This window comes from Hyaena hyaena, unplaced genomic scaffold (assembly GCF_003009895.1).
Source record: "Hyaena hyaena isolate Hyena2069 unplaced genomic scaffold, ASM300989v1 scaffold_289, whole genome shotgun sequence".
Taxonomy (NCBI): domain Eukaryota; kingdom Metazoa; phylum Chordata; class Mammalia; order Carnivora; family Hyaenidae; genus Hyaena; species Hyaena hyaena.
Genome location: NW_024080920.1, coordinates 1,436,826 through 1,452,286, shown reverse-complemented (window position 1 = coordinate 1,452,286; position 15,461 = coordinate 1,436,826). Strand labels below are relative to the sequence as shown.

At 43.0% G+C, this 15,461-nt stretch overlaps 1 protein-coding gene across 5 annotated transcripts in view; it reads right to left on the bottom strand.

Annotated features, from left to right (window-relative positions):
- The window catches only part of APTX (aprataxin), a 37,328-nt gene extending 24,747 nt beyond the window's left edge, over positions 1-12,581 (bottom strand). For 2 of the 5 annotated variants that reach the window (XM_039247099.1, XM_039247098.1), the window contains exons 1-6: positions 12,529-12,581; positions 4,956-5,092; positions 3,667-3,713; positions 3,164-3,466; positions 2,245-2,304; positions 1,199-1,425 (exon numbers count right to left, since the gene is read on the bottom strand). In XM_039247099.1, the coding sequence (XP_039103030.1) occupies positions 1,199-1,425; positions 2,245-2,304; positions 3,164-3,466; positions 3,667-3,713; positions 4,956-5,088 (770 nt within the window). In that variant the 5' untranslated portion in view covers positions 5,089-5,092; positions 12,529-12,581. Of the gene's footprint in view, positions 1-1,198; positions 1,426-2,244; positions 2,305-3,163; positions 3,467-3,666; positions 3,714-4,955; positions 5,093-6,207; positions 6,228-12,528 lie in introns of those variants that run through there. The other 3 variants (XM_039247100.1, XM_039247101.1, XM_039247102.1) reach the window with 3 other exon arrangements.
- Between the last annotated feature and the right edge of the window lie 2,880 nt (positions 12,582-15,461).

Genomic DNA, 15,461 nt, shown 5'->3' with positions numbered 1-15,461 from the left:
AATGCTAACTGTCAGGGACTGTCCAGGGGAATGGGAGGTAGTTTGGGAAGATGAAAAAGGTCCTAGAAACAAATGATAGTGATGACTGCACAACACTGTAAATGTACTTAATGCCAATAAACTGTACACTTAAAAATAGTTAAAATCCTACTCCTGAAATCATTATTACACCGTGTTAACTTACTTGGATTTAAATAAATTTTTTTAAATGGTTAAAATGGTAAACTTTGTTATGTGCATTTTATGACCAAAAAACAAATGCACAAATACAAGATAAAAACTCTGAAATCCAATTAATCTGCTTATCTGGTTGCTTAGCTCAGAAGAATTGTGGAGGAACAACTGGGTGGCTCAGTCAGTTAAGTGTCCGACTTCAACTCAGGTCATCATCTTTGAGTTCATGAGTTTTGAGTTCCATGTTGGGTTCTGTGCTGACACCTCAGAGCCTGGAGCCTGCTTCAGATTCTGTGTCTTCCTCTCTCTGCCCTTCCCCTGCTCACATTCTGACCCTCTCTCAAAAAGAAATAAACATTAAAAAAAGAAGAACAACTGTGGAGCTCTGCCTTGCTTGAGTTCTTTGAAAAGACTCAATTATTCCTTTCTGAATCTTTATGGGTATGAGCCAAAAGCAAACAGGCTCTACATTTTTCTCTCATTTTATTTTAAATCTTAGATCTACTGAGTTAATCATGGCAAAGGTCAGTGGTGTTTGTCTCCTTCAGAGCAATGATCCTTAGTCAGTTAGGGGTTATAGATGCTTCTGAAAAATCGAATAAAAGTCATAGGCAAGTCAGGGAGAAGGGTGGAAGTTTCAGCTCACCTTCCTTGGAAACATCCCACCCTACTCCCCTTGACCTTGAGACTATCAGCACACCCAAGCTGAATCCGTCTGTCCACTTAGAACCAGAATACACTCAGGGTGCCTGGGTGGCTCAGTCAGTTAAGCGTCTGACTTCAGCTCAGGTCATGATCTCACAGTTCGTGGGTTCGAGCCCTGTGTCGGGCTCTGTGCTCACAGCTAGCTCAGAGCCTGGAGCCTGTTTCAGATTCTGTATCTCCCTGTCTCTCTCGGACCCTCCCCTCTCTCTCTACCCTCTGCTCTCTCTCCCTCTCTCTCAGAAATAAATAAAACATTAAAAAAAATTTTTTTAAAACAAAAAAAGAACAAGAATACACTAGCACTACCCACAACACTTACCTCATGCTGGGAATGGCGTGGTAACCCAATCGGAAGCGGAGTTTGCTGGACCCAGCAAAGTCTGCAATCATCTTTTCCCCCACACTGTGCATGTGTTTGAGGAGCTCAACGTGTTCCCTGGTCACAGCCTTCAGACTGGAAATGGAAGCCCATGGTAAGACCAGCCAGTGGTGACGAGCCTTGGGGTATTTATCCTTAATCACCACCACCTGCTCATCTCTGTAAACCTAGCAGAGGGGTACAAGACAGGGAAACAGATATCTACCACACATGCTCTGCGTGTCAGGTACTGTCATGTTCACTAACTCACTTCATTCCCAACATAATCTTATACCAAAGGTGTCAGTATCCCAATTTTGTCAGATGACAGCAGAGACTCAGATGAGTGTCTTGCACAAAGTCACATCATTACTAAGTGGGAAATCTAGGATTCCAAAATCCTAGCAGATCTAACTGAATCCAGAGCTGTTTTCAAGCACCGCACTACAGAGAATACACAGGAAATGCACAGTATAAAAGAGTTTCTAAGGATTTCATGTAAAATCCTGGCAGGCATAAATTCAAACGCACCCTTCTCCACTCTAACACAGCAGACCATGTGACACAATCATGTGTTCCAAGAAGCCCTATCATTTCTGGCCCCTTGTCACCCCAGAATGTAATTTAAGAATTCACAGACTCATCCCAGGACGATGCCTGACTATTAATCCCAGGGCAGCCCAGTAACTGCAGTCATAATACATTACCTGACACTCCCTTGGAAAAAAACCCACTAAGGTTAATTCAACTTCCCTTAATAGCACCCAGAAGTTTAGGAGAAACAAGGAAGAGGAGATCTTCATTTGAAGAACTTAGCTTCTCTCCAAAGAATTCCAGTTGCTAACTTACTGACAATGGGAAAAGCCACTTGTTCTTACAAAGTAGCCCAATGAAACAAGTCTCATTCAGAAGGACTGATCTCCTTTGCTTTCATTTGTTGTTATGATCTCTGTGGAGTAGCCACTTAAAACACGAAATACGTTTCAATGCCAAAATTTTATTCTGACCTGCATTTTGGGATCCTGCATAGAAATTTTCAAGCCTTGACTCCAGTGGCCCAATGATTCCTGAAACAAAAAGGGGCAATGTAAATTGCAAATGTCAGTAGTTGTATTTGGCATTAGTTAATATTGTAGTGTCAGCAAAATGCAACCAAACTTAGTAATAAGATTCATTTTTTAAAGATTTAAACTATATCTGGGGTGCCTGGGTAGCTTAGTTGGTTAAGTGTCCGACTTCAGCTCAGGTCATGGTCTCAAAGTTTGTGAGTTTGAGCCCCACATCAGGCTCTCTGCTGTCAGCACAGAGCCCACTTTGGATCTTCTGTCCTCTTCCCTCTACGCCCCCGCCCCACCGCCTTACCCATGCCTGCTTGCTCTCTCTTTCTTTCAAAAATAAACATTAAAAAAAAAAAGAATTAAACTATATCCCCTTTACTCAATCTTTTATCTTTATAACCATAAGCCATCTCCATTTTCTTCCTATACAGTAGTCAGAGCTGTGCGTCTAGACAAAGGCAGGAAATGCCAGAGTTTGAACTGCATCTTCTTTGCCCTCTCCCGCTCCATCTACAGCCTCATTACATTTCCACTTTGACATCAGGATGTGAATCACATGATCTATGAACAGTGTTCCAATGCTAACCCTCTGCAGATACACATATGACTGACCCATTTCAGCAGTACACCGCCATTACCTCCCTACCTTCAGGTGGCTTACCTCAGGAATTCAAGAAAAATGTACATAAAGGGACATTCACCCAAATGACTGGTGACACAAACAAGTGACTCTTTCATCATGGTTAATAACCTTTGTTATGGTTAATAACCCCTTACGTGTATCTGAGCTTTACAGTGTACAAAACAATCAAGCAGTCATTATATTTCATTTAATCTCCATGTAATCTATCAAGCACACCACCCTCACCTTTTTGGTAGATGCATCTTTCCCCTTCTTTGAGGGCATAGAGCATTGGCCAGAGTCACTTCCAGGTTCCAGTCCTGTATGGGACTCAGCTTCCTGGGCAGCACCCCTTTCTATAGAATCATTGTTGCCTGACCTCTTTCTCTTCCTGTGTGTTTCCAGGCCAGAGCTCTCTGCCTCTTCCTCAAACTCTACAATATATGGATAAAGTTCATTCACCATGTGGAGAACCTGGCCAGGTTGCAGCTTCACCTCTTGGTCCTTCCCAATTATGACTGAGTCAATGCTGGTGGGATTAACCCCTACCTGTAGAAAAATCAGAAAATAATTACAATGAGAGCAATAATACCATTAGCAACATAGCCACTGCTATGCTAACCACTTACTGCGTGCCAGATACCACGCTTAATGTTCACTGATATCACCCCATCGCTTTCCACACATGACAGAGCTTTCACTGGCTGGCACAGGCACCACAAGAAAATCCAAATTACAAACACACATACCTGCTTTACCTTGACATATCCTTTGTTACACTCTGCTTTCAACTGTACTGAAAGAGATTGAAAAAAGTTAAACCTAAATGCCACAAAGAACCAAGCACATGCCCCTATGCTCCCTACAGGACAATGAAGCCTCATTCCAGGAGGGGTTTCCTCAAAGGCCTATGAGCAAAATCGCCTATTATGGAGGTGGCTGAGCTCGAATCCTTCCATAAAATTTCCAACAGCATACATGCTCCCTTAGCTACTGCTAACATTCCTATGAAGCGGGTTCACGGATTCCCTACAAGTCTCCCTATTCCAGAGTCCTTGGCCCACTCAGGATCACAGACTCTGCAGTCAGAGAAAGGACCCAGTTATCTCATAAGCTCTTGGCTCATTATTAAATCAGGCTTCCATTATTTAATAAAACCATCAGATGCCTTCAGTAAAGAAAAGCAAAAAGATACATTCTTGGAAAACAGAAGTTCAGCTGGCCTTGGGTAGGCAGAGTGCATAGAACATTCTAGAAACAGGACTGCAAGGACAGAACAGTCTGGGCATATGTGGGAAGAGTTAACATCAAACACTTGTGAGTGAGACAAGGTGCAGAGACACTACAGCTGCTCTCCAGGGAGGACAGGCAGGAGACAGGCTGACATATACGTCCTACAGTTGCTGTTGTGAGAAGGGGACAGAGAGTGAGAAGCAGTGTCCCCTGTATCTTGGACACAGCCAGCTCAAGCATGGCTTTCCCTCCCCCCTCACAGACTCCAAGCACTGAGAAACCCTGTTCTGAGGAACACACTGTAGGCCGGAGGCCTGGTCGCAGTGAGCAGGTCAGAGTTTACATGGAAAAAAATGAGGTACACAGTACAGCTTTTTCCTAAGGACCTTTCATTTCATTAAATCCCAGGAAAGGCATTTCAAGAGCTGGATGCCATAGTCTTATAAAGACAACAATCTCTGTGTGAGGTATTATGCAAAGGATGGAAGTATACCATCACTTTTCAGACATGGTTTCAGGCTGGAGATCCCATAATGCAACTGTCTCACTGCCCAGTGAGGAATCTCCCTGGGCAAAGCAGGGTGCAGGGTTCGGTTCCATCACCCCATACTAACAGGATGGAACCTGCCTGCTCCTAACACTGAATATTAACCACTTCCAGAGAGTGGAATCACGGATGACTGGGGCCCATATTGTTTACGGTAGACAGAAGATTTCTATCAATAGCATCCAGGAAACGTGCATCCTTGGTTATCATTATCCTAAGGAACAAAACACAATACTGCACATTGCTATGACCAATTACCTTGCTGTCGAGAACATTTCTTGTCCATGATCTTGGTCTCTGGGCCACGCCCAACCACAACTGTCTCCAAATGTGGAAGTCTGATTCGCTGGTGCCGGTTATCCTGTCTCACCAACCAGCACACCCGCATCATTACTCTGAGAAACAAAACAGAAGAAAATCACTGGAAAAATTAGCACAAGTCCTTCAGGGCCCCACCCCAGCACCCCCACGCATGCCAGCTACCAGCCGTTCATCTTGAGGCCAGTGACTTCACCTAGGTCTCAATTTTCTCACTTGTAAAACGTGATAATGACAGGACTCATGAGGCTGTTGTGAGAATTAAATAAGATACCGTATGTACTTACCTCTGTGCCTAAATCATACTAAACAATCAAATATTTATGTTTTTTTATATACTCTATGTGCTAGCCATTAGGCTACATGCTGAGGATAAAATAATTAAACATTGTCCCTATATGCTTGAGAGGCCTGGAGTATAGTGGGGCAGATAGACTCATACATTAATTATTACAATATAATGTGATAAGCACTATAAGGGACTAACCAAATATGGCATTTGCCCAGGGAAAGGAAGGACTGACTCTTGTGGGGAGTATCAAAAATGGCTTAATGAGGAAGGGAGATTTATGCTAAGTTTTCAAGGATGAGAAGGAATTTGCCTGGCAGAGAATTAAGGACATAAGAACAGAGGATGTTCTTCAGTCCATAGGCATCTTTATGTGTATTACAAGGTTTCCTTTCCTTGGGGCACCTGGGTGGCTCAGGCAGTTAAGCATCTGACTTCAGGTCAGGTCACAATCCTGCAGCTCATAAGTTTGAGCCCTGCATCTGGATCTCCACTATCAGCACAGACCCCTGGAGAGGCCGCTTTGGAACCTGTCTCCCTCCCTCTCTCTGCCCCTCTCCCCACCTCAAAAATAAATAAAACATTAAAAAAAAATTTCCTTTCCTTAATCATCATAACATACCAATATCAGAATACATTTTACTGCCATCTACCAGAAGACTGTCATAATAAATACACAAACCTACAATGTCTAAAGAGTGCATGTGGCACCTTAGTGCCATACACAACCTGCACAATAGAGGTGCGGGTTTTCTTTTGAAAACAACCTTTATGGTCACAGAGAGTATCAATAGAAGAGCCAAGAAATTTGGGAGAGAGATGAGGCCTGAACAAAGGCAAAGCAAAGGGAATGGAGAGGAAGAAGATCCAGAAGAAACTGTGAAGGTAGATTTAATTACTTACTGTATTTGAGGAATGACAAAGGAGTAACCGAGACTTCGAATTTGGAAATAGCCATTTATCAAAATGAGCAATATACGAGGAGACATAATTAGAAGTTAAATGGCAGACGAAAAAGGGATGCTTTCAGACCGAAACACAGATTACATTTTCTGTGGAAGATCCACAGGTCAAGGTAGGATATGTGGGTAAAAGCTCAGGGACAGGAATGGACTGACTATATGTATTTGAGAGGCATCGACAGGTCAGAGAAAGTGAGGCACAAGATCACCTGGAGAGGTAGAGCAGGGAATTATGGGCAGGGACAGGACTGGGATCTTTGGGATACTTCCTCCCCCACCCCCACTCCTAAAGCTTATTGCTCAAGCCTCTAATTCTCTCTCTTTGAGAAATGTGCCCTGCAGGCAGCACTTATCAGGCCCTCTGCACAAGCTCTGTATCCAAAAGGAAGAGAAAAGAAACAAGATTTTTGAAAGTCAGAGTTTCATTACCATCTGCAAAGGAGAATGCAGAGTGAACAAATGATTGCTGAGGTGCAAAGTCACAGAAATTGGATCAGTCAGGAAAGATTTTGGAAACCATCCAACTGAGAAGGCCAAGAAGACTGATAAGGAAAATAAGCGGGAGAGTACATTCCGGTTTTTAAAGGCACAAGCACAAGGCAGATTTCAGCAATAAGTCACGCGTGAGGGGTGGGAAGCAGACCTTGTTGGCTGCCCAGAGGAGCTGCCCCAGAGTTATCAAAAATGGCAAAGGTGCTGAACACTAAGCTGAAAAGCTTAGACCTGATAATCAACAAGAGACAACTGCCAGGTTACTGAGCTGCATAGCAAAGGAAAAGGACAGCCGGGCGTGGGCAGGCAGGAGTGAAGAAGTCTAGAGTCTGAGATGAGTCAGGAGGCAGTCAACATACTGTGGACCAGAGTGAGGTCCAAAAGTTGCAGGTCTTTGTGAAGGAGTGGATGCAAGGCATGAAGAGTCAGCTGTAAATCTAAAAACCTAAACCTGGAGCCTCAAGTGATGATGGTGCTATACGCACGTCCCACTTTTAAATGCGGTGTGTTCAGAGAGGCATCTGTTTGCACTTGCTGGAAACTGATGAATGAGCAGGAAGCGGACTGAGGAATGAAGTATGTCTTCATCAGGCCTTGAGAAATAAGTCACGTGGTGACTGACTACTCACAGTCCTACAAAGGAAATGTGGAAAGAGCATAGTTTGAGAGCAGGGACAGGAAGGAATCTGATGGGCAGCTGAGAGCATGGCTGGCTGTTGTAGGATAATACGAATTACCCCTCCTGCCCTCTACACACACTAGTTCCTCTCAAAGTTCTCAAGTTATGTACTACTTCTTGAGAAGCTAAACCAGTGACTCCACAATGCTTATGCAACTACCCTTAAGCAACATTTTGGCCCATTTTAGTCTTCAGTTCCATTTTCTAGGAATGAAGCATTTTAGAATATGGGGAATGCATAATGATGGGTGCTCCTGAATCTCAATATAGTCCATACAGTGAAACTCCATAAACCACAAGCTCTAAACCAGCAAAGTCCATTTCTTGCTTACCAATATAGTCCCAGCACTTAATACACGCATACAAGAATATAGTACATAGTCGCAAGTGAATGACCAGACAATAATCCTTTCCAGGTTCTCCGGCCTTCCTTCTCTCTCCCCTGCTCTGGCTCCTCTAACGCCGTCGTTCGCTCCTCCTCTCCTTGGACAATCCCATCTTCACATCTATGTGGATAAATCCTAATTCTCTATTTTCCAACTCCCTACTTTTCATTCCAGAGTTGTAGGGATTGGTCAGAAAAAAATTCTGGTTATATCTTAAGGAACCAAGTGATCTGATAGGCCACACAAGCCCAGGAATCTGAGAATGTGGAACAGTGCTGTCCAGTAGAATTTTTCGCAGTGACGGAACTGCTATAAAACCTAAGTTGTCCAATAATGTAGCCACTATGTGACAATCAAGCATCTAAAATGTAGCTAGTGTGACAGAGGAACTAAAATTCTTAGATTTTCTTTCTTAACTTACTTTTAAATAGCTACATGTGGCTGAGGGCTCCCATGATATCCAATCCAACTTGCCCAACCCAGATCAGTCCCAAACTCCTCAAGCTTGAGGTTAAGACCCTCATACTCTAACCCCACAAAGGTTACTTATGTTGCCTCCTACCTCCTTTCATAGAACTAGCCTCACCTTTTCCTTCCCCGAGACTCACATACGTTCCTTCTTACACACAAATACATCACTCAGGTATGATGTACTGAATCATGTCTCCCAAGTAAGTCATTCTCAATATGATCTCCAGGCATTGGGTTATACTCTTTCCTCCCTCCCAGAATCCCAAATCCTTCTCAACTTCCAAGTCCCAGCTCCCCCCAGAGGCCTTCTCTGAACTATCTTTTCTTCCCTACCAAGACATATTGCTATTGGGTGTGGTTAATTTACCTTCACAGTTCTCTGAAAATTAAATGTGGATGTAAGTCTACTGTCCGAATGAGATTATAATCTCCTTGTAAACAGACTGCATCAGTGCCCATCCATACAGAAAACTCGGAGGAGGAAGGGTCTCTAAAGATCACTGTCCTGGGCCAGGCCTGGCCTTATACTTCTGGATCCTCTGGAGTCCAGCACACCTTTATCAAGTGCATACTATGTGCTAGGCACTTGTTAAATGTCTTACTTTATCATCTCATTTAATTTTCACAGCTCTCATCCTAAGAAAGAAAAATTTAAGGCCTAAGAAAAAATAGGCAACATGTACAAGCCACATAGCTAATGTGTGCCAGGGACAGGATTTGAATCAATTCTAAAGAATAGATTCTTGGAGTGCCTGGGTGGTTCAGTCAGTTAAGCATCTGACTCTTGCTTTCAGCTCAGGTCATGATCTCATGGTTCTTGAGTTTGAGGGCTCTGTGCCATATAGCCTGCTTGGGATTCTCTCCCTGCCCCTCCCCTTCCTCTGCTCCCACTCTTGTGCTCTTTTTCTCAAAACAAATAAACTTTAAAAGGGGGGGCAACTGGGTGGCTCAGTTAAGCACCCAACTTCAGCTCAGGTCATGATCTCATAGTTCATGGGTTCGAGCCCCATTTCAGGCTCTGTGCTGACAGCTCAGAGCCTGGAGCTTGCTTCAGATTTTGTGTCTCCCTCTCTCTCTGCCCTTCCTCACTTGCACTATCTCTCTCTCAAAAATAAACATTTAAAAAAAATTTTAAAGAATGGTTTCTTAATCACTACACCATATACCTTTTGTCTTCATTCAATCAAAATTACTTCATGCCTACTATGTGCCTTGTGCTATTCTAGTACTGGGAATAAAGAAATAATATGTCTCACTCATATGATGCAGGTATATCATTCCTGTCTTCAAAAGGCTCAGAGTCTTGCAAGGGAGAGAAACACAAAAACACTTAAACAAATGTAGTAAGTATAAGGATTGGTCTGTGCAGACTATTATGGGAGCACAAAGCTGGAATACCCAACCCAGACTTGGAGAAAGGAGAGGTCAAGGAAGATTTCCTACAGAAGGTAGACCTAAAATGAGTCTTATATATAAACTAAGTTAATTAGGTGAAAGGGTCATTCTAATTAGGGGAGAATGAGTGGATAAAGGAAACGGAGAAGATTCAAGTCAAAGGAAACAGCAAGGGTAATACATAAAGAAATAGCATAGTGTACATGAAAAAGTGGTTCAGCACTGCTGCAATCTAAAGCATGAGGCAGAAAAGAGGCTGGAGACACAGGTCCAGAATAAGCAGAACCCTAGGTGACTGGTGACAAGTTCAAACTTTAGAAGTTCCACTGGATTTTGCAATTCACTAAACAATAAATACTTGCTAAATGAATGAGGAAAAAAAAAGATCAAATGAATGGACAGATCTTTAAAGATTACGAATCAGGGCTTTGTCACAGATTTGTTTTCAAAGATCATTTGGTGGAGGAAGGTATGTCTTAGTTATATCATCTCATGTAAGGAGAGACATGTGGAGAACAGGACTGGAGGTGGGGAAATCAGTCAGAAGGCCATCATATTCCAGGTGAAAGACGATGGTGCCTAAAGTAGTACAATAATAGGGATGAAGAAGAGAGCACAGATTTGAGAAATACTTAGGGGATAAAATCCTCAGGACTTAGTGATGCAGATGATAAGATCAAGTTCAAGCAAGACATGGAGTTCAATTTCAGGACTGTGAATGTGAACAGTCTGTGGGACTTGTAGGCAGAGCTGTCCAGCAGTGTGGTAAGAAGTGAGAAGGAAAGTTAGAAAAGAGGTCTAAGCAGACAACTTTGATTTGGGAGCATGTAGAAGGCAGTTAAAACCAAGCTAGTTGATGTGCTCACTCAGGCAATGTGTACAGAATGAAAAAAGAAGTGGGCCAAAGTCACAAGCCTTGGAAGCACCTAAAATTTCAGGGGAGGAACTAAAAAGACTAGCCACAGGAGAAATGTCTGGTGAGGGAAGCATATGGAGAAATACCTAGAATGAAAGCTCCTAATGGGAAGGCACTTTATCTTTCTCATCTCTGTATCATAATAAATATTTGTTGAATAAGACAGCTGAATGTATTGTCCTGGAAAGAAAAGCAATAGGAAGTGAGAGTTTCAAAAGCAACAAAGGAAGGAGTGCCTGGATGGTTCAGTCAGTTAAGCATTCAGCTCAGGTCATGATCTCACAGTTCATGAGTATGAGCCCTGCGTGGGGTTCTGTGCTGACAGCTCAGTGCCTGGAGCCTGCTTCGGATTCTGTCTTTCTGGCTCGCTCGCTCTCTCTCTCTCCCCATCCCTCCTCTGCTCATGCTCTCTCTCTCAAAACTAAAAAAAAATTTTTAAGAAGTAACAGGGGGATCCAGTAGTGACTGAAAAAGGTCTATCTGATTTGATAATCAATCACTGTGACCTTAAGGTTAAAATTTCAGGAGAATGATAGGTCTGAAAGCTAGACTGTAGAAAGGAGTGAAAGGTGACGAAATGGAGACAGAATTTAGAATACTTTAAAAAAGTAGGGGGAAAGACTTGCTGAATGACAGCTAAGAGAAGATGGATCACTAAGAACTTTTCCTTTCTTTATAGCTTTGGGGGGTAAGAGCCAGGTGACCAAGGATCAGAGAAACCTGAGTATGTTGACATATGGCTAGGACATAGTCAGAGGCAGAAAAGATAAATGAAAACAAGGTCTCATTGATGAAAAGAAAGGTGAGAAGCAAAGATACAGGGATCTGCTTTGGTAAGAGGAGACAGCTTATCCTGAGAGTAAAAGAAAGGTAAAGATGGGTGTAAGACGAGACGATTTTTTAAGAAGGGAAAGCAGGGACAGAAATTGAGGAAAGCATATCCAATGACCTCAATTTTCTCCATAAAACAGCAGATAATAGAGTGAGGTGTTGGGGAGCTTAATGAACAGTTGAAAAAAAAAATCAATATAACATAGTGGATAACACCCAAGCCTCTTAAGCGCAACTGCCTGAGTTGCAGCATCTAGTCACTGTGTGCCTTGACACCAGTTATTTAACCTAAGCCCTTATTTCTTCAGCTGTAAAACAGAATTGCTATACAACACAGAGGTGTCACAAGGACTGAATGAGGAAGTATGCAAAGTTCAGTGTCTGGCCAAAAGTTAGCATTCATTCTAGCTATTTCTCCATATCCATTATCACTTGGTGAATAGTGAAGACAGATAAGAGGAGGAGCTAAGGGCATATTAAAAATCATCTGACAGTAGTGACTGTGCAACTAAGGTGAAAGGGCACAAATCTGTATTGTCTCTCTTATGTGTGTACAGCCCTGTTTCAAGTATTCTGATTCCCAACCTAAGTTAGATTCCCTAAAAGCTCTAAACCTGGACCACATTAATTCCAAGTAGAAGTTACACCCCTACTTTGTTGAACCACTATCACTGGCTGCCTGAGAAAAAGCTTGCTTCTTCTGGCCCTCCTATTAGACCTGTTGAGGACGCTGGGAAGGCCCCTCAAGTTCCTTTCAAGGGAGCGTTCCTTCTAACACGCCAAGCCGCCTTGGGCTGGACAGTGCCCACTCTCTAATCTTTTCTCTGCTTGCGTGGCGACCAAGCTAAATACAGGTGTCGGGGGTACAGGTCAAAGAACCTGAGGTGGGCTGACGAACAACGATAAACGGCCCAAGGGAGTTTGGGCCAAGTGAGAAGCCTAGAGGAAGATGGAGTAAATCCTGCCGCGAAAGAAGCCATAAAACCGTTATTCAAAGAATATCCTTCAAGGGCAATAACGGCTTCGGCCCAGGACCCACACCCACGGCTTTCAACCCGGTCAGCAGAGGAGGTAGGCCGACAACCGCCTTACCTCGAAACGGTGGACACAGGTAACCTCACGTTACTCTTCGGGGACGCACCACTTCCGGCGCTGTGGGATGACGTCATGAGACAGGCCGGAGAGCAACCAGTGCCTGTCCAAAGATTGGCTGAAAGGGTCTTGCCGAACGCCCAGATCGGGAAGCGTCGGCACCGATTGGCCCCTCACGGGGCCGAAGTCGTAGTGCGGTTCCTAACAGCAATCCCGCTGGGGACGAGCCCTCTCAGCCTCTCTCCATGCCGAGAGCATTTTCCCTGTTACCACCTCTCCGTCTCTGAGTCCGGAGAGACGTTAAGTAACTATTCCCTCTGTGGCCGTTTCTAGGCAGCTGGTGCAGTGTCTTGCCACTCCCTTCGTTAGCAGAAGCTTACTATCCTTAAGGCCATCTTTCCCGCTGTAAACAGTATCTCCTGTGACACTGTTTTTATGCCCCCTTTCAAAATTGCAACCGGCTTTCTTCCATTTCGGGGGAGAAGGGGCTGGAGGAGCTAGCGGTGCGGAAACCTGATAAGATTGTTTTAATGCTGTCTTCACTAAATGAACTAGCTGACAGGCAATTAGAGAGGAGACAAGAAGCAGGATGCTGGGATGAGATGGGTTTACTGATTTTTATAGCAATTCCAGGATATTACCTAAGAGTCATGTATTGCAATTATTCGAAGGAGTTTTGGTAGATGGAAAAATTCCTATCTTATGAGTGAAGGCATAGTTTATAATTTTTATCAAACTCAATAAAACCGAGCCTTAAGGAATCACATTTTTTTTAATGTTTTTATTTATTTCTGAGACAGAGAGAGCGTGAGCAGGAGAGGGTCAGAGAGAGAAGGAGACACAGAATCTGAAGCAGGCTCCAGGCTCTGAGCTAGCGGTCAGCACAGAGCCCGATGCAGGATTCGAACCCACTAACCATGAGATCATGACCTGAGCTGAAGTCGGCCGCTTAATCGACTAAACCACCCAGGTGCCCCAGGAATCACATTTCTTGATCAAGACTATTTCCTTCCATAGAAAAGCATAATCAACAGTATGATAGAGATACCAAAACTATCAAAACAGGATGGGAGAATCTTCCAGGAAACACAGAAAAGCGACTTCCTCTTTTTAGCAGAGATGATGCAGGTTTATATTAAGGTCACACCAGGAAGTGGGTGACCACAAGCAGCATCTTGGCCACACAGCCTCATGGTGGTGGATTGTGATTCACACTACTCTAGGTAAAACAAGGTGGCTCTGGTCACCTGACCAGTTCCCTCAGAACTAAGCTTCTCTTAGCCTCAGCTTCTACCTGACCTGCCTTGGTGTGTCTTGCATTCAAAATTGGATCGGATTATTCTAATTGGATTATATACCATATATTGTGCAAAATCGGGAAGTTTCCACGCCCAGTCTATTCAGTCCAGCCCTTCATCTACAGCATATTACTGCCCAGAGAAGCAGGGACACATGGCACAAGGGCATGGCAAACACTTAAGACTTTCACAGACCCCAGAACCAAAGATGTATCACAAACTAATACATAGAAATTAACAGAGACTTGTAGTCTGTGGTATTATCCAATGTAGCGGCCCTCAAAGTATAATCCTTGGATCAGTAGCAGTAGCCTCACAACACCTGGGAACTTGTTAGAAATTCAAATTCTCAGGCCTTACCTCAGGCTTACTGATGCAGAAACTTTGGGGGTGTGGCCCAGCAATCTGTTTTAACAAGCCCACCAGGTTATCCTGATGCATGATCAAGTTAGAGATTCACTGTCAGAAGGCAAACACTTCGAACTGCACATCGTGATAAATGTGTTTTGGGAGCCTGCCCAGGGCTTTTTTTGTTTTTCGTCTTTCAAATTACAAAAAAACTTATTTTTAATTGTGGCAAAATACACATAACATAAAACTTACCATCTAAGCCATTTTTAAGTATACAGCTCAATAGTGTTTATAGTCACATCGTACTGAATCTATCTCCAGAACTTTTTAATCTTGCAAAACCAAACTACATGTTAAACAACTATTTCCCCCTCTTCCAGACCTGCCAACCACCAATTTACTTTCAATTTCCATAAATGTGACCATTCTAGATAGTGCACATAAGTGAAATCATGCAGTATTTGTCTTTCTATGACAGGCTTATTTCATTTAGCATAATGTCCTCAAGTTTCATTACTTGTGTCAAATTTTCCACTTTAAGGCTAAATAATGCTCTGTTGCATGTATACACCACACTTTGTTTATAACCTATTTGTCTGTCATTGAATGTTTGGATTGTTCCCATCTTATGCTATCATGAATAATGCCACTATGACCACGGTTGTATAAATATCTCTTCAAGATCCTGCCTTCAATTCTTTTGGATATATACCCAAAAGTGGGATTGCTGTGTCATAATTCTATCTTTGATATTTGAGAAACCAAATACTGTTTTCCATAACATCTGCATTATTTTACATTGGACACAAGGGTTCCAATTTCTCTACATTCTTTACAATGCTTGTTATTTTCTGTTTTTTTTTTAAATAGCAGTCATGCTAATGGGTGGGGGCAGCTGATATCCCTTTGTGGCTCTGATTTGTATTTCTCTAATGATCAAGCGCCTTTTTTGGCTTGTTGGTTATTTGTATATCTTCTTTGGAAAAATGTCTATTCAAGTCAATTTACCCCTTTTTTTTTCTTTTTGGGCCCCCCCTTTTTTTTTTTTACAAATAGTTTATTGTCAAGTTGGTTTCCATATAACACCCAGTGCTCATCCCTCCCCCCGACACCCATGAGTCCTCAGTTTGTTCTCAGCATTCAAGAGTCTCTCATGGTTTGCCTCTCTCCCTTTCCCCCACCATTTCTCCCCTTCTTCTCCCCCATGGTCCTCCGTTAAGTTCCTCCTAATCCTCCTGTACGTGCAAACATATGATATTTGTCCTTCTCTGCCTGACTTATTTC